Source organism: Columba livia, chromosome 15 (assembly GCF_036013475.1).
Source record: "Columba livia isolate bColLiv1 breed racing homer chromosome 15, bColLiv1.pat.W.v2, whole genome shotgun sequence".
Taxonomy (NCBI): domain Eukaryota; kingdom Metazoa; phylum Chordata; class Aves; order Columbiformes; family Columbidae; genus Columba; species Columba livia.
In genome coordinates this window covers 1,498,105-1,523,469 of record NC_088616.1, presented here as the reverse complement: position 1 = coordinate 1,523,469, position 25,365 = coordinate 1,498,105, and the positions used below count along the sequence as shown (strand labels likewise).

At 43.8% G+C, this 25,365-nt stretch overlaps 2 protein-coding genes across 4 annotated transcripts in view; one reads left to right on the top strand and one right to left on the bottom strand.

Annotated features, from left to right (window-relative positions):
* ZC3H7A (zinc finger CCCH-type containing 7A) overlaps positions 1–20,415 on the bottom strand; it is a 33,423-nt gene extending 13,008 nt beyond the window's left edge. For 2 of the 3 annotated variants that reach the window (XR_010466271.1, XM_065030433.1), the window contains exons 1-13: positions 20,257–20,415; positions 13,289–13,392; positions 12,219–12,258; positions 11,181–11,378; positions 10,521–10,679; positions 8,241–8,321; positions 8,113–8,154; positions 7,280–7,310; positions 6,496–6,776; positions 5,379–5,586; positions 4,382–4,446; positions 2,887–3,079; positions 1,033–1,194 (exon numbers count right to left, since the gene is read on the bottom strand). Coding sequence is in view for 2 of the 3 variants with exons in the window: in XM_065030433.1 (XP_064886505.1) it covers positions 1,033–1,194; positions 2,887–3,079; positions 4,382–4,446; positions 5,379–5,586; positions 6,496–6,776; positions 7,280–7,310; positions 8,113–8,154; positions 8,241–8,321; positions 10,521–10,679; positions 11,181–11,378; positions 12,219–12,258; positions 13,289–13,356 (1,528 nt within the window). In the remaining variant the exon portion in view is untranslated. The remainder of the gene's footprint in view (positions 1–1,032; positions 1,195–2,886; positions 3,080–4,381; positions 4,447–5,378; positions 5,587–6,495; positions 6,777–7,279; positions 7,311–8,112; positions 8,155–8,240; positions 8,322–10,520; positions 10,680–11,180; positions 11,379–12,218; positions 12,259–13,288; positions 13,393–20,256) is intronic. The other variant, XM_065030434.1, reaches the window with a different exon arrangement.
* A 149-nt stretch (positions 20,416–20,564) lies between these two features.
* The window catches only part of PLA2G10 (phospholipase A2 group X), a 30,377-nt gene continuing 25,576 nt past the window's right edge, over positions 20,565–25,365 (top strand). Inside the window, exons 1-2 of the mRNA XM_065030445.1 lie at positions 20,565–21,035; positions 23,011–23,167. The gene's annotated coding sequence lies outside the window, so the exon portion shown is untranslated. The remainder of the gene's footprint in view (positions 21,036–23,010; positions 23,168–25,365) is intronic.

The following is a 25,365-nucleotide window of genomic DNA, read 5'->3' as shown; positions in this document are numbered from 1 at the left end:
TTTGTTAAAAACCAGACCGGTTCTCCTTCAGTGCTGTTTCTTTCAGCTCAGTTCTTCTAGGTGGCTGTACTCCTCTGAGTTCTAGCTGCATATTTTTCCTAGGATGCTGCACTCGGTGCTGACAAGAGACCAACGGGATGCTGAAGAAGCTCGTGTTTAGATTTACTACTATGGTGGCCAAGAAAGACTGATAAGTTTTCCCCGTTCCGTTGTGAGAGGGGCGTGTTTGAGGAGGGGTGGATGGAACAGGTGACTAGAACTGACCAACGGAAGTATTCCATCCCATAATCGTCATACCCCTATATAAGAGGGTGACCACGGGGTCTGTCTCTCTTGGCCCACGGCCGGCATCCAGAGAGGCCCCGTCTGTCTGTCTGTCTGTGATCCACAGCCCTCAGGCCCCGCATCCTGCAGCCAGGCTCCGCTTTGCTGTGCAGTCCCGCCCGGGACTCCCGGGGCCTGAGCTGCAGCTGCTGGAGCCGCCAGCCCCGCAGCCCCAGCTCTGCTGCGCAGTGACGCAGCTCCGCACCCACCACCTGACATTGGCTTTGTATGTTTGTATATATTCTCTATTTGTTAGTAGCATTGGTAAAACCCTTTAAAACTCTCCAACTTGAAGTCTAAGTCTCTCTTCCTTTCCCCTTATCTTTCTTATCATCTTTCCGATCTAAAGGAAGGGGTGGCGGGAGGTAAAGGGGATAACAGGGAGCGTCTGCCACGGTTTATTGCTGCCTTGCCTTAAACCTTGACACTTGCTTACATGGTAAGAAGAGGCAGAAGTCTAACAAGAATGCTTTGTTGTTGTTTTGAATAGTAATAGACCAGCACTTGGAAGCAAAGTTATTCCTGATGAAGAACAAAGTTATTTCTGATGAAGTCCTGGGCATTAATTACATTAACAGTCAAAATATGGGTGAACCTCCTTCTCCACCTCCCATGAGTGAGAATAAAAACTCATTCTATCCTTCACTGTGGCAAAGTGTTTAGCACTTTGAGTGTAGGCATTAACATCTGACTGTGTAGAACACTTACCTTTACATATATAATATGGTCCCACATACTGTGTCTTTGTAGGTCTTGGACGTATTTTTTTCCAAGATTTATCTTCAGAGTTTTTTATTCTGCCAATTAAAATATCCTTCTTACATTTATGTTCTAAACTGGGATGGTAAGCGTAATCCAATAATTTGGGACCTGAAACAATCCCAGAAAATTGCTTACATTCACATACATTGCAGCCTATTTGAACATTTCCATACATAGCCTGGCACATAAGCCCGAAAGCGAAGTACACGAACACACTGTATAGAATTCCTACTTGCACCAGCAACTCTGAAGAAGCAAAAGTCATTAACAGCCATGTTGAGCAGAACAGGAAAGAAATGAATACTTACTAAAGGACCAGTCTCGGCAAGAAAAATAATACAGGTTATTTGGGGAAAGATGCTGCATTGCAACCTTAAGATTACTTTGGGACAGCAACAAGTTGCTGCCTTCTTTCAAATCCCAAAGTATACGTTTCCTTAACACTAATTTAAAGCTTAAATTGCTTCTTTATAAGAAGTCAATGCAAACAAATTCCAAGGATCGGTAAATGGCTCTCTTAACCTTCAACGTCTACTGTATTAGAACAGTTACGGTGTTCAGAGACAAAACACGCTAGGTAAGAAGTACACACGTGCCAAAATATGAATGCCAATCCCAGAACTTGGTGATTTTGGCAGCAAAAATATGTCTAAACTCTGTCTTTAGAGTGACCCTAAAGTGAAGATTTTATTACCACTAATGTTGAGAAATCAGGGAGTGAGGCTGAAGACGAGCAACGCTCAGGGGATTTTGCTATTTAAGGGACTACAAAAAGAGCGTGACCCAGTTCCCCAGGGAAGCAGCTGATGGAACAGAACCATTTCAAATGTAGACAGTGAAAGCAGGGGATGCTTGAAGGCTTTTACAGAGATGCAAAGAAACAGAAGAAAAAGATGCTTTGATACAAAAAGTCAAGAAAGGAATATGCTAAAGTAGTTCTACCAAAAACTTATAGCTCCTGCTTTTAACAGAACGTGTTCTGTAGTTTTTCTTACATCACTTCGTGGATTCTTCTTGTAAAAATAACTTTAATATAAAAGTTCTTAAAACGACAATAGTCATCCCGCAAATGTCTTGATACAATTCTTTAGACGATCCATTAGGACGCTGCACTTTATTAGTGTATCAATATCAACGATACCTATTTTTAAGATTAGTTTTAATAAAAGCCATTGCCCCTAGAATACGGCTCTGTTCAACAGCAACAGCTCAGGCCTAAGATTAGTTACGTTAAAGCCCAACACTGGTTAAGATCCTTTGTGTCAATACAGTGGAGTTAATAATTACTCGGGTTTGGAAGCCTCAGGATTACGATTTAGAATTAGTTTGAAAGAACAATAAAAGAGACGGGATGTGAAGGTTACCAGGTACTTTGAACTGCGGTTCAATTCCCCGGGGCCAATCAGAGGGAGCACTGCAAGTGTTTTTTAGTCTTGAGCAAAGGTGTCATTCTTCACAAGACCCTGGGGGCTGGGACGAAAGCGGATACAGAACGTGAACGGCCTTACGTAGTGAACCTACGGGCTGGGGAGAGCGTGTGGCCATTTGGGGCAGTTTTAGGAATGGAGAATCTATTAGGATAGGAAATAAAGACAAGAAGAAAGAAGATAAAAGAGCTGCTGAAACATTTTACCGGTTCCTTAATAACAAGATCGTACTACATCTGCAAAGAGCAAGTCAGGGTTAACACTGTTTAGAAGCCAACAGTATTTTAACTTATCAACACTACAATTTCAAGCGTATGCTCTTGAATTAAAAAAAGAGAAAACAAAATCCAGTAGAGTCCAAAAAGCCCCTTACCTTTTTTAACAAAACATAACTGGCAGGCCTGTCTTAGCTCGTGTGTGCCTTCTAATGGGTTTCTTCCCGCAAGTGCTGAAGATACTGGCATATTAGCAGTTGCACTGCTAAAAACATTTGAAAAGTCATTTCTAGTTTGGCCTGCGATTCCCATGTAATTTTCAGACCCAAACAAACTACTAGGGCCATTTATCTGTTGGAAGAAAGCACATTTTACTCGATCTGTATAATTTAATTTATTTACAATCAAAATTTAACCTACTGAATGTGGGTTTTTTAAAGCATAAAAAGGACTACACAAAAAAAAAAAAAAATCAATAATACAAACTTAAGCACATGTCTAAGGGGAGATGCAAAAGCTGTATACACAGCTGTGGCAGAATGCAAACCCCCCTCTGTCCCCCTCCCTCCTTCGCTATGTCCCCCTCTCTCTCTGCTGCCTGAGCCTGACAGCTGCTTTTGTTTGGCCCCAGAGCCCCTGGCCAGGGCCGTTAAGAGACAGGAGAAGGGAGCGCAGAGGCACCAGGGAGCCGCTGGGTGCCCGGGCCAGTGTGGGGGATGTTTGGAAGCGCCAGGGGCACCCACAGCCAGTGTGGGGGTGCAGAGAAGCTTCTGGAATGCCCACAGTCAGATCTGATCGGGCTGTAAAAACGGGATTCCCGTCGAGATTCCGCCCCTTGCGCGGATCTCGTGGAGCACGAGCTGAGCCGCTGCCGCCAGGAGCCACTGCCCCCCCGGGACGGAGACTCCGCTTGCCTTGCCGCCACGGTGTGAGGAAAAGTAACCCTCGCGGGATTGAGAGTGTATCTGCTTTCCGTGCACATTTGCACGTGTATTTATACTTTCCGTGCACATTTGCACGTGTATTGATACTTTCCGTGCACATTTGCACGCGTACTTCCTGTGCTCAATACGAGCACGTGTACAAATTAATCCTCACAGAATCGCGGGTGTATTTTCCTCCCGTGCTTCCACATAAGCACGTGTAATATTCCGTGCACATTTGCACATGTGTTTCTCCTTGCAGGATTGCGAGTGTATTATAAATTTCCCCTCGCAGGATGGCGAGTGTACACTTTCCGTACTCAGTACGAGTACGTGTGTCCCTTTACAATAACCCCACACCGTGTTCAGGCAGGTGTGGACTCTGCCCGGACTCAGGGCCGGCTCCGGCATTGTTCTGGTGGAGCCACGTGCATGCACTCTGGGGAACTCCTGTTGTATTAGTTGCTGACCCTTCATAATTTTCCTCAACCGATATCCGAACCTGTATTCAAGTCACTTTTGGAGTGCTAAACCCTGTTTCTCACCGGTGTAATACAAGTTGTTTTGGACCCTGTTGTCCCTTAAACTAACCTCGGGGGGCCTCTGTGACACCAGCACAGACTGCGCATGTAGCAAGACATGCTTTTTTAAGTAAAAATTAAGATCTGCGTTAAGCCAACACGGCATTAACATTTGAACTGATGTGAAAGAAGACGTGAAAAATACTTACAAACAATGGGGAATTATTGCTGCCAAGTGTTGGTGTTCCATCCCTAGAAGCTGAATTTGAGATGTCTAAAGGAATAAAAAGAACTTTTAATTATTTCATTCCCCAAAACACGCTATGCAAAAAATTATTTCTCATGCCTGAGAAGCAGAAGTATCAAAGCTTTGGGGTTTTTTTGACAAATACCAAAGTTCTTTTTGTTTGTTCAAATTATTTTTTCAATGATGTAAAAGCTCTTTGTAAACATCTGGGCCAAAAAATCACTAGGAAATCATCTCCAATATAACCATCCGATTACCAGCAGCAGTAGCTTCACAGGCGTATGCTGAAGCAACATGAAGAACGTGTGCAGTGCAAAAAGGGCAGATAAGCAACACCTGACTATCAAAAATGAGCAGATAAAAGAGGGTTAAAAGGATTCTCTTATTTTAAATTTTATTTTGTAAATTTGGCTTTTTCTAGGGCGACCATGCTCCTGTAACACTGGTTAGTAGAGACAAACCTTTATTTTAATCTTCTTTAGTTCACTGGCTATTTGCATCTTGTTATTTCACAGACCTGATTTCAGTACATAATGATAGTCCCTAGAGTTTGAATGCAAACATGCAATACTGGTATCTTTTCAGAGTACACGGTTATATCAGCCTGTTAGAACTTTTTGATACTGCCAAATCATCAGAAGTGGTTTAAACCATAAGAACACCTTTATTTTATATTAAAAAGTCTGAAGGAATGCAGTTCCTTCTTTATACTTATTCACCTCAACCAAATAAATTGTACAACAAATGCAGCAAAACTGAACAGAGTGAGCATGCTTATGCAGATCGCAAGTAAACAAAAGCTTTATGTATAAATTATCAATACTCTCAAAAATTCTGAGCACAGCTCAAATGTTAAGTGTTAAATGTTACTGAAGAGTTGTGAAAATCCATACGTTACAAACAACAACCAGTTGGCTCATGCACAACTCTCTCTCGCCATATTAAGACTCATTTCTTACCTCTTTTGGGGTCACTGATTGAAAAGGTGCTTAATGGTGAACAAAAGTTTTCCAGTGAAGAAGCCAAAGGCTGCGGAAAGATTTCTGAAAGAGAAGGTGAAGGAACAAATCCTGCGCTAACTGGCAGTGTCCCCAGCAAAGAGGCAGAGAAGGGTACGGCGGGAGCTATGCTGCCTGCAGGAATAGGTCCTCTGGCTCCTGGAGTCTGCTGGGAGAAGAAAAAATAAAGGAATTCAAAAAGAATGTTCACACACAGCAAAAACCCACCCAAGAACACAATGTGCAATAGCCTTTCTTCCAGTAAAGTTTTTGCGAAGGTTTTATATACCTGTTATTGCTGCCAAGTGTTGGTGTTCCAGCCCTGGAAGCTGAACTTGAGAGGTTTAAAGGAACAAAAGTTCAGCCACTTCTGCTCCTCCATCAGAGCTCTCTTTCTGACTAACAGCTGAGGAACTCCATAGCCTTCACTGTCTGCTCTAGCTCTGAACAACCCTGTCATTTACAATTATTCATCTGCCTCCATTTCTCTAATAATCTCTTCTAAAAAATATAAAAAGATAGACTAGTGATGGTCTGACTATTTCTTGTTGCCCAGGAGGTGGATCTGCACGAAGCTCTGACTGCAGAGACACGAGGGAACGCACTAGAAGACCACAGCAAAGCTTTCAGCAGAAGTTTAACCATAGTTAGTGCAGTTACAGGGTGGGCACTCCAACACGCTCTCAGGTTCTGAGCGGGCTCGTTTGCACCACAAAAACATTAATAAATACGCAGTAGCCCAGACTTCATACATCTACTTTTCACAGTCCCTCCTGGCAGTGGTATCCCTCCCGCTATGGTAGTATTGGAGCTGTATTTCTGAAGTAGCGTCTCTCCCCAGCAACCTCGCTCAGGTTTTCCAACACATAAACCCAGTGTAATTGTCCCTGGGGCTCTGCTGGGTCCTGCTATCTTCACAGCCACATTTGCAAGAAGCTGCACCTGAGATTCAACCCAACCGTGGAGAAACAGCTCAATGTTACTCGGAAAGTTAACTCACATTTCACCACTTGATAAAAACACCACCATGTCCACTCATAAGGACAGTCTTTTGAGAAAGAAAACCAAAAAATCTTACCATTACACTTTCATCTGGGTCAGGCACAGAATCAAGTAATTCATCAAGTTCTTCCCCAATAATTATATCTCCATCTCCACAATCTAAACATGCTTCTGGCATAGAGAAAGAAACATTCCCTCCATTTGCCAACACTGCGGAAGGCAAAGAAACCTTTTCCACTTGAAGAGGCATGACAGAAGATAACGATGCTGCAGGTACTGACGACACCTTAGACGCTTCGGAAACAAAGCTGGATGGAGAAGCAGCAGAAACCATCTCTTGCTTCTGGTCAGATAAATCTGAAAGAGGTAAGATAGGAATCACTGCAACTTTTGTCTGAAGATGTAAAACTACCTTGTGTAACTGACAATGTGGGAGGGTGAGGGAGTAGAGAAACATGACAAATGTTTAAGCAAAACCACATGAAATGTTTCCAGCTTCCACTAACTTCCAATTCATATGCACTTATATCTCTGTTTATTTGTTACTCAGACTACAAAAGAAAGGAAAAGTTCCACACCTGATAGTTTACTACATCTTTGGTATATTCTCCCCTCACTATTCTTCCAAGTTAAAGAGACTATCACTATAGAGCAGTTACAATTATATCAAGTTGAGGAGACCGAAAGGAAATCTGCTTCATCACTCAAATACGTAGTTTTAGAGATAAGAAGATCAGACTTTTTACCGTCGCTCTTTCAAATGACAAGAATTTTCGTAGGAAATTCCATAACAAATACAAGTAGATCTGCATGGCATATCTAGCTTCCTGGCATTAATATGGCAACACGACAAGACTCACCTAACTCAATATCTTCTACAGAAGAAGAATTCTGTAAGTGAGAAAAAAAAAACACCTCTCAGTGCTTTGCACAAGAGCCATTAAAATTTTTCAAATACATAGTTACAGACTGAGCATTTAAGTCCTCAAATGTAGGTTTTATAAAATCTGACATTTATGAAGTCTATTGGAATTTAATGGTCAAACAGGTGTTTAGATAAAGCATCCATTTGCACACTGAAACCCACAGCATCACTGAAAACCTGCAGCCAACCAGCCAAAGTGAGAGTGACGCTTTAGGGAATTAAAGAGTCTAAATAGTATCTTAAGTGAGCTGTTCCTATTCATTTACAGCTAAATTGTCTATATTCCTGTGAAAAAAGTCTGTAAGACAAAGATTAATACCTCTTCATTACTGCTCTTCAGACACACTACAAACAGCAAGATAAATGCAAGTTCAGGTTCTAAAGAAGGTCAAATTTGGACAAATGCATAAATTAAAGGGCACCCTTCACTTTGATAGCTGTCTACAAAATAAAATAAATACATAAACAAGCACAATAACTATGCCCTTGCCTCAATACTTTAAAAGTAAATCTATTTGTTGCATTGGATTTAGTTGTTTAACTAGCGTTTATTCTACAAAGACAACTTGAATGATAATCTTAGCTCCTGGTCTGCCATCAATACACAGCAAAACGGAACACAAAGATAACAGCAGCCTGACATCCCAAATAACATCATCTTCTATCAAATGTCACTTGCACAACTTACACTTCAATGTCACCAAATTATGAAACAATTATTCCCTTTAGTTTAAGTTCAGATTGCGCTTGGAACATGTAAAACTGTACCTGAGCTGACACATCGCTAGAAACTGCATTTGCGGAGGGTGGCTGCAATGAAAACATACGTTCATTAAGTACCAAATTGATATCAAGAGGGGGAAACCTCGGTGTGAAACGTTAAAATAAAATCTTACCTTTGCTCTTACATATGCTTTCCTTATTTTTAACCCTAGTTTTTGAGCTAGTTCCTGGGTAAGCTTAATCACACTTTCATCCTAAAAGACAAAAATTCATAATTTACATGTATTGTCTTCTAACCGAGACATCTGTTCACATCTCAGTCTATTCTGATGGGGCTGTAAGCTAACGCTGAAAAATACAGCTACCATCAAGCAAAATTAATGCAATATGTGGAATATTTAAATATTCAGAAAACGGACAGTGTCCTTCTGTTCCATCCATTTGAGTTTAAAATGATGTAAAGAGTTTTCCAACACTAGGGAAGCTCAGAGAAGTGGTGTGGCGTTGGTTTGGCTTGGTTGGTTTTGGTAGGTTTGGTTGGTTGGTTGGTTTGGCTTGGTTGGTTTTAGTGGGTTTGGTTGGTTGGTTTGGGTTGGGGGGGTATTTTTGCCTGTTCATTTGGGGAGGGTGCTTGGTTTTTGAGGCGATGGGATCAGTTTATTTTGACACAAATTGAAGGCCAGATTTCTGGTTCCCATCATGTCAGCTACTACATAACACTGCTGAATATTTAATGAGAACTCTGTATTTTGGCACCACACAACTAGAAAGCGGAGTTAAAAACCTGCTTGTATTTCACTCTGTCCTATAGTTACACTAACTATCCATTTAAATTTTTTTAAGATTTCATTTTCAGAATGTGTCCTACAGCTAAAAAAGCATTCATAGAACTTATGTGAAGGCACATAAACCTGAAGTGAAAACATTAAGATCTGGAGGTTCAAAGTGAGGATCCAAAGTCCACAGTTACGCATTCAGATAAACTGCTGCGTCTTTGGAAACACAACCGAAACCTTCTCTATATGAAGAACTCCAGAGCTGTCCAGCCACTTCACCATCGTTTTGATGTAGAAAGGTGAAAAAAAATGCAGCTCAGTGTTCTGTCCTGTGACCGGTCTGTTCCAGCAAAGCATATAAAGTTTCCATCAGCATTTTAGATCCAATCAGGAATGCGTGTCTGAACTCAATCTCTTAATCATCCTCTCAGAATCCCAGAGTGTCAGGGACTGGAAGGGCCCTGGAAAGCTCATCCAGTGCAATCCCCCCATGGAGCAGGAACACCCAGATGAGGTTACACAGGAAGGTGTCCAGGCGGGTTGGAATGTCTGCACAGAAGGAGACTCCACAACCCCCTGGGCAGCCTGGGCCAGGCTCTGCCACCCTCAAAAGGAACAAGTTTCTTCTCATATTTTAGTGGAACCTCCTGTGTTCCAGTTTGCACCCATTGCCCCTTGTCCTATCACTGGTTGTCACCAGAAGAGCCTGGCTCCATCCTCCTGACACTCCCCCTTTCCATATTGATCCCCATGAATGAGTCCCCCCTCAGTGTCCTCTTGTCCAGCTCCAGAGCCCCAGCTCCCTCAGCCTTTCCTCACACGGGAGATGCTCCACTCCCTTCAGCATCTTGGTGGCTGCGCTGGACTCTCTCCAGCAGTTCCCTGTCCTGCTGGAACTGAGGGGCCACAGCTGGACACAATATTCCAGGTGTGGTCTCCCCAGGGCAGAGCAGAGGGGCAGGAGAACCTCTCTGACCTACTGACCACCCCCTTCTAACCCACCCCAGGTACCATTGGCTTCCTGGCCACAAGGGCCCAGTGCTGGCTCATGGTCACCCTGCTGTCCCCAGGACCCCCAGGTCCCTTTCCCCTACACTGCTCTCTAATAGGTCATTCCCCAAATTATACTGGAACCTGGGGTTGTTCCAGCCCAGATACAAGACCCTCTTATCCCTGATATGCCTTGAGATGGCACCAAGGAGAAGTCATTCCATCAGTTTCCCAGGGATGGAGGTGAGGCATTTTAGTTGGCATTATGAAGTGTCTCAGAGAGCCAAATTAGATTAATTTGCGGTGAAACTACATTGAAAATGCTGCAGGATTGCATCTGATGCGTTCTTTAAAAAAAAAATCAAAACAAAACCTCACAACTGTATAGAATTTCAAACCACAACCAGTGGGTTTAGTTTGTATCACCAAGGTTTATGGCACTCGACCCCCACTGCGAGTTCGCTGTTTCTTTTGCTGAAAGTTGGCACAACAAACTGAGCTTGGGGCCTGAAATCCCTATCAGCCTTCACTTCCACAACACAAAATAATTCATGGAGGAATCAAAAAAATACTTTTCTGCATTAAAAAAACCCCAAACCTATCAAAAAACCTTAAATGGTCTTGGTGTAAATATATGTGTTCTGTATTAAACCTTTAAAAATCATCATCAATATAGAATTTACCTACCTGTGGCACAGCAAGAGAACACTTTGCTACAGCATCATAAGCCTTTTTATAACTTCTCAGTTCATTCAAAGCTTTTGCTTTCCGATAGAGAGCTCTGAAGTTGTTTTCGTTCAATCTCAATGCTATCTCACAGTCTTCCAGAACTTCTTCATGCAATCCCTACGAGATGAAAGAAAAAAAGGCACTAATCAGAACTACTAGCATTCAAATACCAAATTTAAACTGTATTAGATGAAGGTGTTGAAACATTATAAAACATTCCCCAAGGCCACTGCGCTCTGCGTGTTGCTAAGTCACCGGCTCATGCAACTAAAAAGCAGCAGGGCCACCAGTTATGGGAAAACCAATAACAGTTTTGAAGATAATTTAGCTCTTATTCCACAGAGAAAGCAGCACTCAACAGTATAAATGGATAAAAATATTGTTCCCTCAACTTCCAAGCCTAATATGACTTCTTAAATGATAATATTCTAGTATTACTAACAAAATATTGCAATGATTATACTTGTAAAAATAAGATATTAAAAGAGCACAGCAAAACGATGATTTGAAACGCCAATTCTCGAGCCAACACAAAGAGCTTTTCGCTCACTAGGAACCTTTTGGTGTCTCCACACTGTGTAACTGCATTGAGAAATCCCAGTTTGAAGAGCAGCTTACCAGGTTAGAAAAACACGCTATCCTGTTCACGTGCAACTTCTCTAAAATATCATCAGAAACATGGATTTCTTCAGAATTAGCATAATCAGCGATATTTATAGCTTCTGTATAGTGATTCAGTGATCCTCTCCAATCGCCTTCTCGATATACATCATTCCCTTCGTTAAAAAGATTTCTAACGAGCTCCCGTATAAATAACTGCAACAAAGAAAAGAAACACTCATCAACAGCAGCATTTGTTGTTTATCTTCCAAATACCTTTGCAATATAAAACTTATACTTGTAACTTCACAGAATCAAAATGAAATGCAAAACTTTTGTCTCTATTGATATTTTTCTTCTGGCATTTTCCCAAGACGATCTCTAACATTCAACACAATATGTTAATAAAAGAGAGGGTAAACTACTGATCAAATAATTACTTTACATAAGTTAAAAAGACATCTATATTTCCCTACATTCTTTTAGCAAGCAGCAGCCCCAGCGATGGGTAAGGCAGCAGTGCACAAAGGCTGGTTTTGCAGAGCATAAGATGCTTTCTTAATCTAAATGTGAATGATTGCATTGTTATCTAATATCATCTTGAATTCAAGGAAACCACCTACCATTGGATAAAAATGCTCAAAAGATGAGTCTGAAAATATAAGTCAAAAATTATGCACAATAATAACATGCAGAGAAACAAAATGTTATGAAGATTGATGTGACTGAGGTCCTTCTGTCTCACTTTTGCTGTGCCACCCTCAGAACAGCACAGAATGCTCCAAATTCATCCCAAACATCGGAGAAAGAGCTAATCTGGGCTGCTAGATGAGTGAATTCCAGGCACCCAGATACCTGTATCACAATGCAAGCAGTCCCCAGTTCCAATATTGAGCCATTGGAAATTACCGTTCATACTACACCACCACCAGGTCCCTTCAACCCCTCACACTCTGGGATTCTGAGAGGATGATTAAGAGATTGAGTTCAGACATAAATATAATAATATGGGCCCATGTTAAAACCCGCCTGGAAATGCAAAAGTAATTTAATTACCTCATATTGTTCTTGCGTCCCTGGATAGGGCAAAGTAGATCTAGAAAAAGAAATTACAACATTTATGTATTATTCACATTGCTTAAAAGACGATCCCGTTGGAGAACACTGGTTCTAACTAAACACAGCCTCGCTGCAACAGGCACATCTCTAGATGTTGTTCGTTGCCTGCACTGAACAAGGCAGAAGTGCTGGAGATCAGTTTTGATTAAACAACTCAGTTTTCTTACTACTAATGACTCATTTTCACTTCAAGTTACATAGCCAGGCTCAACTCTGCTCAAAATGCATTAAGGTTTTGAATGCTTTGAGCTTAAAACCTCAACTTTGTTTAAAACCTATTTCTTTCCTCTCCTACACTGTGCAGAAACAGATTACACATAAAACTGCAATCTTCTTGTAAGCATTATATAATGACAAATGATCTGCCAAAAGAAAACATCCTTTTTAATTAAGTCATACCAATGACACTACAGGAATTTTCTCTAGCACAGAACAAAGCTATTTACTTTTAACTGTTCAGGAAGAAAAATAGGAACCCTTTCCCTTCCCGTATGGCTTATCTGAGAATCTGTTTCTAAATAGCTTTTAAAAGGGCCATTTTTTGAACCAGTGTGAAATTTCACAATGATTTTAAGCTAGCCAGGATCTTCTAGAGAAGAATTTGGCATTGATGCAAATGAAAATCAACTACTATTCATAAGATGATGTTTCATTAGGTTAAATTTTAGCTCCAGTGAGTTGAAACACACGGTGCTAAGCAAACCCAGCCCTTGAGTAGCAAGCTACTCTTAGGTGTAGCTGTCCATCAGGTGGATTTTCAGGGTATTGACATTTTCCACTCACCCAAAAAAACTCACTGCTGATTTTTCTCAAAGGCAGAAAGGAATACCCTCCCACCCTCCATCTGCTCGGCTTAAGAACAAAGAGGGGGTCTGTATTTTCTTTAGGACTGTTCTCCATCTCCATGTTCATGTTAGCAAACACTCTGAGGAGAAACACGTGTCCTCCTTCCTCCGCTGGGGCTCTACCCAAGGGCTTTCCCAGGGCTGCCCAGCTCATATACGTACTCTATAAACTGGAGTCCTTTCTTAATGTTCTGTTGTCTAGCGCTTCTCTCTTCCGACACATTGGACATGTTATCCTGAACATCCACTTTTCGGATATGCCACTCCTCAAAAAGGAAGAGAGATAAAGGGCTGTTAGTGCACGGCAGGTTGCGTTTGGCCCGGAAGGATCCGATCTCACACCGACACTAATTCCACCACACAAACATCATCCTGCTCCCCAGCTGAAGGAACTCCAGACAAACAAACACCGCAGGGCCCACGGCACCCCAGGTTAAAGCCGCGGGTCAGAAAACACCCTCGCTGTCAGCACCCACCTACAGAAAACCTTCCTGCCCATTTCTCCTTTCCCTTTGGTTTCCCGCTGACTCCACACCACGCAGACCCTTGGTAGTGAAACTGAACGGAGCCACGAGCTCAGCTCTCATGCATCACTGCTAAACCCAGCCAAGGGTCCCCACTGCCCTGCCACGGCCTTGGACTGCTTGTGCTTGTTTGCTGAAGCAGGAATAAACTCGAGACCCCGGTACATTTATTAATAGAATCCAAACTGTAAGGAACGTCTAAGGAAGAACTGGTGTTTTTATATAACCGAGGACCTGGCACCTGACCCCAGCAGGGGGGAAGGACCGAGACACAACGGACTGTGAATCCTTAATGTAAAACACAGTCTTTTCCCGGAATATATACTGATACCTGTATTTACAAGTTAACTTAGGGGGAAGCGTAGCCAAAGCACCAGGAATCCGTATCTTAGATAGACTGATAAGGGGCAGGGTATTGTGTGCATCGGGATAGTCTGTAAACCCTGAAGCACCAGCCAATGGGGAACAGGGGAGGGAAACTGCGGCCGGGATTTTGGGGGGATATAAGCAGGGGGTTTTGCCCTATTAGGTGTGTCTGCATTTAGGTAGAACACCCGATCTTGCAAAATCATTATTAAAACATGCTTTGCCAAGAGATCCTGCCTGAGCCTATTATATTTGCAAAGTAATTGTTTCTACCACGAGCTCAGCTCTCATGCATCACTGCTAAACCCAGCCAAGGGTCCCCACTGCCCTGCCACGGCCTTGGACTGCTTGTGTTTGTTTGCTGAAGCAGGAATAAACTCAAGACCCAGGTATATTTATTAATAGTATCCAAACTGATTAGAAAACTACCATTAAGTCTAATTCTAGAGTCCCTCATCATCACTCAACAGCTACGGGGTACTTAGAAGCAAAATATTACTGCTTTAATAATATCTACCAGTTGAGCAAGGTGAGAAACTTGGCCACTTTACCAGTAGCAAAGACTACCTACTTTATTAGGAAAACTGAATTACTTTAATGTAATTCCACATCGCCAACTTGACGTTTAAACCCAATGTAAGTAGCCCGAATCAGTGATTTTTTTCTTCGTGTCTTTCATTTTCTGGATTTACAAATAAGTCAAATAGGATAAAATGATCTGTATAACCTTCAAGATAAGGCTATTTAACGTATGGTTTCACAGCTGCATACTCAACTTATGAACACAACTTATTTTTGACAAAAAGAAATCAGTAGGACAAAGTTGTACTCTGAAAATACTGAAATTAAAGAAGAAATACATATTTTTGTGAAGAAAGTGACTTTTTGTAGGAATTTATAGTTTAAAAACAAAGGCACTGTGTGCAGTACATCTCTGTTAGTCTTGAAACTAAGATTAAAACAGCCAGTGGAAAAATGAAAACAGAGCAAAATAAACTAAATAACCCCCATCAAACTCAGGAAAATAGCAACTGAAAATAGAAAGCGGCCGGACAAGATGCTCTCTCCGAATTACTCGGAATAATGAAACAATCCGATGAGCTTCGGCTCTAATAACGTTTACAAAGCTTGCCAAGGCGTCTTGAGCAAACCTATGAAGTCTGCACCGTTCCAAGGCACTCAGAGTCAGCCCTATTGCGACACACGCCTAAAATGAGCATAAGAAACTGCGTCATTTCCTTAAGGTCACTGAGCAAACTGCTGGGCTCGCTCCAAGGTCTCCGTTCCTCCCCACTTCCCACCGCAACCGCTCCTAGCAGCACGCTCCGAAAGAAGAAACGCAAGAACCAGTCTGGAGATAAATATCATGGACAACGACAACAGTTCAGTGACCTGGACTGTTCAGATATTGCTTGTTCAGGTGTATAAATAGCGCTCAATCTACTCTCCAGAGAGGAAACAGCCATGAACACTTTTTGCAATTGTTTTTCATGTTATTTTAAGCACCATGTTTTCTTCCTCAAGTTAGTAATACAAACTGTGCTTTTGGCGTATCTATGAAAGACTTCTAGTATAAGATAAAGTGAGTACCAACAGCATTCCTATGAATAAATCTAAATAGAAATGCCAGGAGGTTAGCTTTTATAACTCAAATGAGGGCTAGCGAGAGTAAGAAATGCTCATCCTAACCAAAGAAAGCAGCAATATCAGCATATGCTTTCCCATAAAAATAAATGTTACGTAAAACGTATTTTAGTCCCCTGAATTAACAACTGACAAAGCAACACCCTGCCAACAAAGCAAGAGTCTTGCATGTGTCAGGATCTGGGCAAGTATTAAGATCAGCTTTACTCTGCTCGTTTTCAACCTCAATACTCCACACCGACAACTTGCAAAGAGATGAAGAAAGTCCAGCACAGCAACAATTGCATCTATTTATCACATCTGGTGTAAATATTAAAGAATAAAAGATCTATTGAAACCTGAAGGTGTGCAGATCCAGTTTCTCTATAACAATAAATGGAAATGCTACAAATTGGCAGCACAGATAAAAGAATATCTAGCAAGTGCTGAACATATGTGAGTGGTGTCATTTATGATTCAAAGCAGTCTTCTATTTTTTTCCTACTTACTCATCTGCATCAATAAGATGTTCAGGCAAAAATTATCTTTCCTTAACATACTTTGACAGTCACATTGGCCAAATATTTGATGATTTTGCAGAGGATTGAAAACTGTTTCAGAGAGCACCCCTAGCAGCACGTCTCCCATCCAAATTACTCTCAGATGCTCTCAAGTAATCAGAAACACGTTAGACTCGCGCAAGGCAAATAACAATCTTGGCTTGTAATGTCATACATCTGCTTTTAAAAGTTTGTAAAACCCCACCTATTTAGAAACAGCTTTTCTCCTCTATCTGCTGGGGCGGAAATATATATATACATATATTTTAATTGAAACAAATACATATATTTAACTGAAAAAGGGTGGATTAAGGGCTGGACAGGCTCCGAGCAGCCTGGGCTGTGGAAGGTGTCCCTGCCCATGGCAGAGGTGGGACCGGATGAGCTTTAATGTCCCTTCCAACCCAAACCACTCTATGATTCTGTAATACATATATTTACATACACATATATTTTAAAAGTTTAAATGTTGCTTTTAACTTCTACTAGAAAAGGAAAGCCTATAGTGTTGCTTTACTCTGTACAATTCACTGAAAGAGACAAGCGAAAGGAAAGGAATAAAAATAGTACGGGATCTGGGAAAACAAACAATGTCTCGGTAATTAAGGTCATAGGCAGAACTGCCTGTTGCATTAGATGTTATATTTCTATAATACAACTACTGCTACATGAGCAACCAGAGCTCAATCTACTAAATCTAGTAAAATTGAAAAAAAATAAAGCTGCCTAAACCCAAACAAGTTAAAGAACAATTTATACTGGTTTATCCTTATCACAGGCTTCAACTCATCACGCTTCACAAAAGCCGAAGCCAAGTGGCAGCAAGTACGCTGCCAGCAGCCAATGTCACCTTCCCTGACGGATGCTGGTCCGGTCACACAAACAGGAGACGCGGAGGAAAACGAGTTTGTGTTTCTGGCACCCAGGAACACCTGCACTTCTCTCTCACACAAAGCCACTTATGACTCTTACTGGTTATTTGCTTTTCTTCCAGAAAAGTCTGTTTTCTACATTTTGGTACTTCTGAGGCATTCAAGAGAAGTTTTAAAGGACATTCACAGTATTTAGGATATGCCTGGGATAATTCTTCAGGCACGAGGGCTTTGAACACAACTGCTAGACTATGTCGCCAAGCACAACTGATCTCTGGAATGCAAGTCACCCAACTCACACAAGAACGCAGACAACTGAGGTTTTCTGTAGAAGGAATACAGCAGCAAAGTCACACTGCTTCGGACAGTCTAGCCGTTCTATTTCTAAATTGCGAATCCAGGAAGCAAGTAGGTACAGTTTGTGATGCACGTGAGTTCCCCCAGTTGAAACTGAGTCGTGAGGGGGAAGGAACCGGGCAGGACTAACCCCCCTCCTGCTGCACACGCCTGTGCAGACAGCTCATGTAGAGGAGCAGGGAGAAGAGAAGAAAAATGCAGAACGTTACCTGGGGAGCAGAACTATTAATACTACCAAGGGGAATTATGACCTTCAGCTCACTGTTACTGCTCGTTATTGACATTAATGGTTCCAGCTATAATAAACGCTTTTAATTAGCATTCTCTGCGCCTTCAGGCCTAACTGCTGACAACAACTGGAAGTCAGCGGTCCTGACTGCACGGCCTTCTCCACGCAGCTAGAACTTAAAAACCAAGTGTGGCGTATAGACGCGTTCTTTTAAAGCACAGAAGCACGTCCCCCTGTCATGCATCGCTGACTTCACTATTAATGCAATTACTGGGTTACAGGAATCTCAAATTAGATCTTTGCACAGTACAAAGCACATTGAAAATGTTATCATGATTGCTGCTGATAGATCTCTACCAGTCTCAGCGCTTCAGCTGAATTACGAACCTTGACTGGGATGCACGTCTAGTGAAAATCACACTGAGCAAAGAGACCTTCCTTTGGATCCTACCACCCCCTTCTTCGTGACACAGGCAGGAGAGAGGGTAACAAACTCAAAATATTAAATCAACTCAGTCAAAAATGAACCCATCATCTACACCATCATATCTCAAAACCTCCTCAAAGCAATCAGAAGCTGTGAAACCAAAAGTCTGCGTAAAAAATCAAAACCTGAGCAGTCCACCAATGCTTCCATATAGGAAAAGTGTAGAAGAGAGAAGTTACACACTGGGTCCCAGAATAAAGAGAATAATACAAAGAGAATGGGAAGCCTGAAACAGAACAGCAGGAGTGAATACGTGGTTAAAAGGCAGCCAGTATAAACCCCTTTCTCCTACAAGCAGCGGAAGCGCCTCTCTGGTGCTGCCTCCCGCACCACCAGCAGCAGCAAGTGCAACACGTTCGGGTATCTGCATCCAAAAAGCTGCACCCGTGTAACTCCCAGCCCAGGGGCACGAGAAAGCAGAGACATGTGAGGGGGGGAAGTGCCCTGACCGCGTCCCAGGGATGTCACCCACAAACCGTCCCGTTGCCCCAGGACCAAGCCAGCCAAGAAGCAAACCGGACACCGAGCACCTGCCCAACAGAATAAGCCTGACCCAAAACAGACTTCCCAAAGCAATTTTATTGCCCATCCCAACCATCCGACAGTTTAAATGAATAATTACAGATAACAAACTGCAGTGCAAATTAAAGCATGGCTTACAGAGATTGTAAACTGCTCAACAGCCTTGGAGTGGCACCAAGATCAGGAAAGGAAAATAGAAAACTTAATATAAAGCCTTTTTAGAGTTATCTTCCTCAGGTAGCAAAAGCATGAAGGATTCAATAGTCGTGCTCATGCATCACTGGGCAATTGTGTAAGACATTTCAAACATGCAGCATGCACGACACACATGTCAATAGTCTTGAATTAATTCCTCTGCTTAATCTAACACTTCTGGTTATAATCACACAATTCTGCTACGTCGGCTCAAAATGCCACTTAATAACACAGACATAACTCGGTTTCAGCTTTTATTTCTGTAAAGAGAAACAAACTTAACTGTTGTCAAAATGAAATATCTAAACAAAACAAATGAAACGGAATTTACAGCAACAGTTCAACATCTACTCATTCCACATTTTTTATTTAAGTATTTAGCTCCATCTCCCCACACTCAGCCCCTACCCACAAAATAAGATGTTGTTCAGAGCTTGTTTTCTATTTTTGTAGCTTTCCTACTTTTTTTTTAATCCATGAAAGAAAAAGGAGAGAACAAAGATGCTTTGTAAAGTCACTTCATTTCCCCAGGAAATTAAGGAGTGGGGCTGGAAGACTTGGCTTTATTGTTCTCCAAGACACTTTAGGAAAGAACAGATGTGAAATACAAGCTGAAGAGGGAGCACCTTGTCAATAAACCCAGGTTTATCAGCAGAATCGGCACCAATATAAGCTCTGGTAATCGAGTTTGATGACAACAACTGACAGCCCCTGGGGTTTTTTTCCGTTTTCACTTCCTGTAACACAGTGCTGACTCTTCTGTGACCAAACACTGACAGCGCTGCCCCGCCGAGAGCAGCGGCTCGGCAAACTCAACAGGCGGCAATCGGGCTGCTGGTTCCTTAAGTCGGACCAACGAGAGCACAACCCACAACCCACACGGCCCCGCTCTCCGCTTCTGTCAGGCGCCGGCTCTGCTCCAGCCACGGAGCAACAGGCGAGCCCTGGGAGCGCCCGTCTTCCCGGGGAGAGGCGGCTGCCAGCCGGCGGGCTCAGCGGGCCCCGGGGCCGCCGCCAGCCCCGCTCCGGGCCCGCCCGCCGCCGCCTTTGTTCGCGCCAACCGGCTCCCGATCGCCCGCAGAAGCCTCACCCGGGGGCATCCGCCCGGCCCGTCCAGCGGAACCGACAGCGGCCCGAGCCACCCGCGCCCGCCGCCCCCCGCGTCGGGAGGCACAGGCAGCGCAAGGCCGCTCTGCTCTCCCGGGGGCAGCGAGTCGGCCGGCCCCGCGGCGGCGGGACGGTGCGGCCCCGCTCGGCCGGGGAGGGGCGGGAGCGGCTCGGGCGGGACGGGCCGGACCGGACCGGGAGCGGCCCTTCCTCAGCCGGGACCGCCCCGCCAAGCGCGGGAGATCGGCGCGCGGCTCCTCCCCTCCCCTCCCGCCGCGCAACCCCTACCTGCCCCTCGGGCCCGCGGGAGCGCAGCGCCGCGGAAGGCGGAGCCAGCGAGCCGGGCAGGCGACAGCGGCGGCGACAACGGCGGCGACAACGGCGGCGCCTCTCCCGTTCCGCCCTCGGCACCGCCGCCGCTGCCGCCCGCCCAGCGAGCGCGCCCCCTGCTGCCGGGAGGCCGCGGGGACAGCCTACAGGCGGCCTGCCTCGATTGGCCGGAGCGCTAGCAGTGCGGGCTTCCCCATTGGCTCGTCACCCCTGTTTTGGAAAGCGGCACTTCTGATTGGTGTCGGCTCTGAAACTCTTTGCTGCTGATTGGCTGAGTGCCTCGGCCCGCCCCCTTTTTTCCTTTCAGCCGGCTGCAGAGCCCGCTCCAGGCCTTTCCGGCGCTCCGTGTGAGCGGCGGCACACGAATGGGTGAACAGACAGACACGGGCGCGCCCGCCAGCTGCCGCCGCCCGGGAGGCCGCTCCGGGCTGCCCGGTGCCGCGGGCCTCCAACCCGCCCATCGGCTCTCCCGGAAGCGGCCTGACGTGGGCAACCTGCTCGCGGCGCCCCATGGGAGGCTTCGCGCCCAGTGACGTCACCCTCCCCGTCCGCTCCGGCACGGGGGGGGCACTGCGCATGCTCTGAGCGGAGCCTCCCGCCAGTCCGGTGCGCGTGCGCCCCGCGCGGCAGCCGCCGGTGAGGGGACGAGGGGCTGAGGCGGCGGGACGGACGGAGCCCGGGACGGAGCCCCGGACGCGCTGGCGGCCTCAGCCCCGCCGGGACCGGGAGGGGCGGCAGTAAGTGGGCGTTACCTCGAGGGTCGGTGACACGAGCGCGGAGCCGGGCGGCGGAAGCGCGCCCGCTCCTGGGAGCGGAGGCCCGGGAGTGCGGCCCCCCGTGCACCCGCCTCAGCCGGGGTGTCCCCGCCGCTCGGCTCGGATGAGCGTTTATGAACCCGGGAGCTCGTTGCAGCTTGTCGCTCTTTATGTTGGAACTCGCGAAATGCGTGTATGAAAGCTCTTCAGGCGGATAATAAAATGAGAGCAAGCTGGAGGCTTGAGGACGTCGTTTTGTGGTTATTTTCCAGCAGCAGCCGTGGCCGAGCAGGAACGTTGAGCCGGGTCCCGCACGCCCTGCCCGGGAGCTGCTGGCTGCACGTACCCGGAATGTGCTTTAAATGCGGGGGGTTGGGCTTTTTCCCTCCTGACACTGGACATAAATAGTGTTCTAGTAATACTATTTCATTTTTTTCCAGTAGCAGTAGCGATGGCAATGTCAGTGGTGCAGCTGACCAGTCTTGTACAGATATTCCCACAATTAATGTGATAAAAACATTTGATGGAGCTTATATGCTTGAACTGTATAAAGAAAAGCCTTCCAGGTTTTTACAAATGTAATACATAAATTATACTACCATTAATTGATCCTGAAAGCAATACAGTCGATTAGCAGTTTATCAAGTTATGCTGGTGGAAGGTTCCCTGACCTGGTGAAGCGAACCTGCATTCACCAGTGTTCTGTTATTCAATGAGGGGCTTAAACTGAGTCCTGTGTTCCAAAACCACCCAAACTGCACCCCAGGATTCGGTCACTGAAATGCATCCTTGTTGCTCTGCCACCGGTTCACTGTGTCTTGCTGCGTTTGTGTCTGTTTTCTGATTGGGACAAGCTACAGCCTGCAAAACATGCAATTGTAGATTTTTTTTAAATAGTGCTTATTAAGACAGAAGAAAATACATATTCTATCATTTCTATTGCCTTACAAGTAGATGTGCTCCTTGGTGTTATGATAATATCTTAAGACTTACGGTCAAGTGGTTTATCTTTAAAAATCCCATGTGAATTCCCTTGTGTAAGTGATATTTTGAGCTAAGGAAGAGTTGGCACTTAGAGAAAACAGATATTAAGGTATTTATATTGCTACGGTTTTCAAAAACATGGCCGGCTTTTTAAACTTTTTCCACAAAAAGCTTATAAAGCAAAACAAGCAAAGGGACTTCTCTTGAACTCTGAAACAAAATTCAGAGAGGAAACAAAACAGAACCAGTCTGATTGTTGTAATTCAAATGTTATAAAGTAAATTGCTGTGGAATCCATATTTATTATGTGCTCAGTGATCAGGAGAGTTACATAAACATGAATGATAGTTTTAGATGAGTGGAAGAGAAGTTTCTTAAACGTCCCTGTGTTATTATTTAATTAACCTTAGACTTGAGCTAAGCAGCATCACAATATCGTCCCACACAGATGGCAGGTTGCAAAGCTGTGTTTTGACTCAGTTCTCCAACTACCATGATTCAGATATAGCTCATCTCCTTTTCGCAGGCAGTGATGCCCCAGCAGGGAAGGGGTGTCTGTTGTCACAGGGGGCAGCAGAGCATTTGGAGAACAGCTACAGGGCGAGTTAAACTCTAACTGTTATGATACGAGTCTGATGTTAGCTATGAACATTTTTGGTTTCCTTAGGAAACTACTTAACATTTTTTAAATTAATTCAGGATTTCTTGCTTGCTAAAACACTTGGAAACTGTTCAAGCCACCGAAACACCCCTGTTTTTTTTTTTCAAAGGAGTTAGTGTAGAAATCTATCAGTTATATCCTTTACATAAAAATTAAGTATTAGTCTACAATAGAGAGTATCTTTGTTATGTTTCAATGTCTTAATTGTAATCCACAGCAAAAATTAAAAGCTAGTAAGCAGTCATTCCGTAAGGCCCCGCTGTAACCTGTGGATTATTTTACTAAAGGGAAGATGATCTTCTTGGCTTCCAGAGCAGCAAAGTCACAATCCCATGGACCAGCAGAGGGCAAAAGTCCCAGCGGCGCTTCCTGGGCTGCCCGCCTGGCCCGGCCCGTGGTTTGGAGGAGCTGGATCCCAGGGGGCCGCTACAAGTTTATGTCTGACCCGACTCCAACAAAAATTAGGAAGGTAACCATTATTTTAGGTCGAAAGGTTCAAAATTAGAAGGAACTTAGTGAATTAAAACTCAAGCTATTTCGGTGCAATATTTTAATACACAGAAAGTACATGTATAAGCAGGGCTAGTTCAAATTTGTTAATGCCAGTCACCATCCTGAAAATTAGCTTAAGGCCTCTGAATAGCCTTATTTTATTCTATTCCATTTTCTCTATACTCTTGTGTTACTCATTTGTATGTTATAAACAGGCATTGGAGATGAAGCTGAGGAAAATTATACCTATTTTCTGACCTATTTGCTAACACAGTATTTACATCTCTCTTGTAACTAGCTAACCCATTCTCATGAGCTTCAGCTTACATCAGGTCTTAATTTTATTGTTTTCTTTTCTGTAACCGTGGCTGCACTGGTTAATTCAACAACGTAAAGTGTGTCTGGTTTCTTCCTTTGGAAGACAGAGAAGGTCAGTGCATCCACTGTTAGCGTGAATCTTGGGAAGTGTTTTATTCAACATGTATTGCTTGTTGTAGCTGTGCTTTAGATCTACACGTTTTTGTTACCTTCAATATCTTGATTTTTCTCCCCTAGTCCTGTCCTTATTTGCTTGGCTTTATATTTATAGAGCTTAACTAACGCAGATATTAAATGCTAGAGAATTCTCATGTAACTGGAAAGATGGAATATGGGTAAAGTGAGTTGATTTCTTTTCTATTACAGGTTATAGATGAGGTTTAAATCTGCTAATAAAGATGAAGGAGAGGGAAACGGTGGTTTATAATCTAACTCAGGTTATTTTAGTAAATAACGCAGGCAGAACAGAAGAATATCTCTCTACCCAGGAAGGGTTCCCTGCCAGAATAGCAAAAAACAACTCTTTTTTTTAGCTTTGCCAAGATCTGGAAGTTCTCAATCTCTTAATGTAAAGCCAAATCAGTGTGAATTCTAGGAGCGTACATTTAGTTGGACTTGTCCAAGAGAGACCAGGGAAGTTACTGAGCAAGGTGCGTGCTGACTCTGCTGTCTTTGCACGTGCTGAGCAAGCAGACTGGTCCAAAAGACAGAAGCCCATTTGTAGAGCAGAAGTTGTGTGGATGTCAAATGCTCAGCACCAATGCACATTTCAAGGGGTTTATTTTGGAATAGTTTTAGTCTAAACACGTGTGGAATGTAGTGGTTGGAGCACACCTTCCCGTCTCGTTGTACCCCAAAGGAATCCAGGGCTGAGACAACTCTATCAAATGAACCAAAGCACAGCACATGTAGACAATCAATTTGGCACACTCCTGAGCCAAACTAAAGTGCTAACATGGACATGCACTTTGCCAATGGGATTGCTCTTACCAGGAGCCAGATTTTCTCTTTTTGCAGTCAGATATCCTAATCACAAGCCCGAGTGTCACTGGTCTATGTTTCTTTCTCTGTCACTAGGTAGGAGTCACTCAAATTCTCTTCACAATTTCAACAAAAAGAGTCAGTAGTTACTTATAAACCTCTTTAAGCTGCCAATTGGATTATCCTTTTCGGAGGTGAGCTAAGTAGGTTAAATATCTTCAAAGCCTCTAAACTGTGTCTCTCACATCCTGAACGCTGTTAACATATTGGCGCTGTGGCTGCTTCCCTGCCAGCTGAGGTCAAAATGGGTAAACGTTGCGCCTCTCTGCCTTGCTTAACCATATCCATGTGGCTAAAACAGAAAGTCCCAAACCATCTGTTGGCTCTTAGGAAATCTTAAACCATGGAGGAAGCTCATGCCATTCCCACAAGAACCAGCCGTCGCAATGCAGGGTTCCAGACAAAATGTTGATTCCTGCAAACTGTATAAGCAGTTATTCATCAGCTGGTCTTAACTGTCATCCTTCTGCTAAAGGGCAAGCAGGCGTCCAAAAGTCAGGTTTAGAAGCACTAGTGAAAACAGCAAAGAATTTTCAGGCTGACTGACTGTCAAAACACACGTAAAGAATTCGTCAGGTTTACTTCTGACACATTCCAAGGAACTGGAGTTTCAAGTTCTTAACAGTAGTGTTTGCTTTTTGATTCATATCTTTCTACTTCATGTTGGAGAACATAGTGAAAAAACAAAATCATTTGAATAATGTCTCCTAAAACGTAGTGAAAAAAGCCATATTACAAAACTAACAATTTTACATATACACTGAAAAACTCTGACTGAATTTAAATAAAACTTTAGGTGCGGCGTGGCCAGACTGG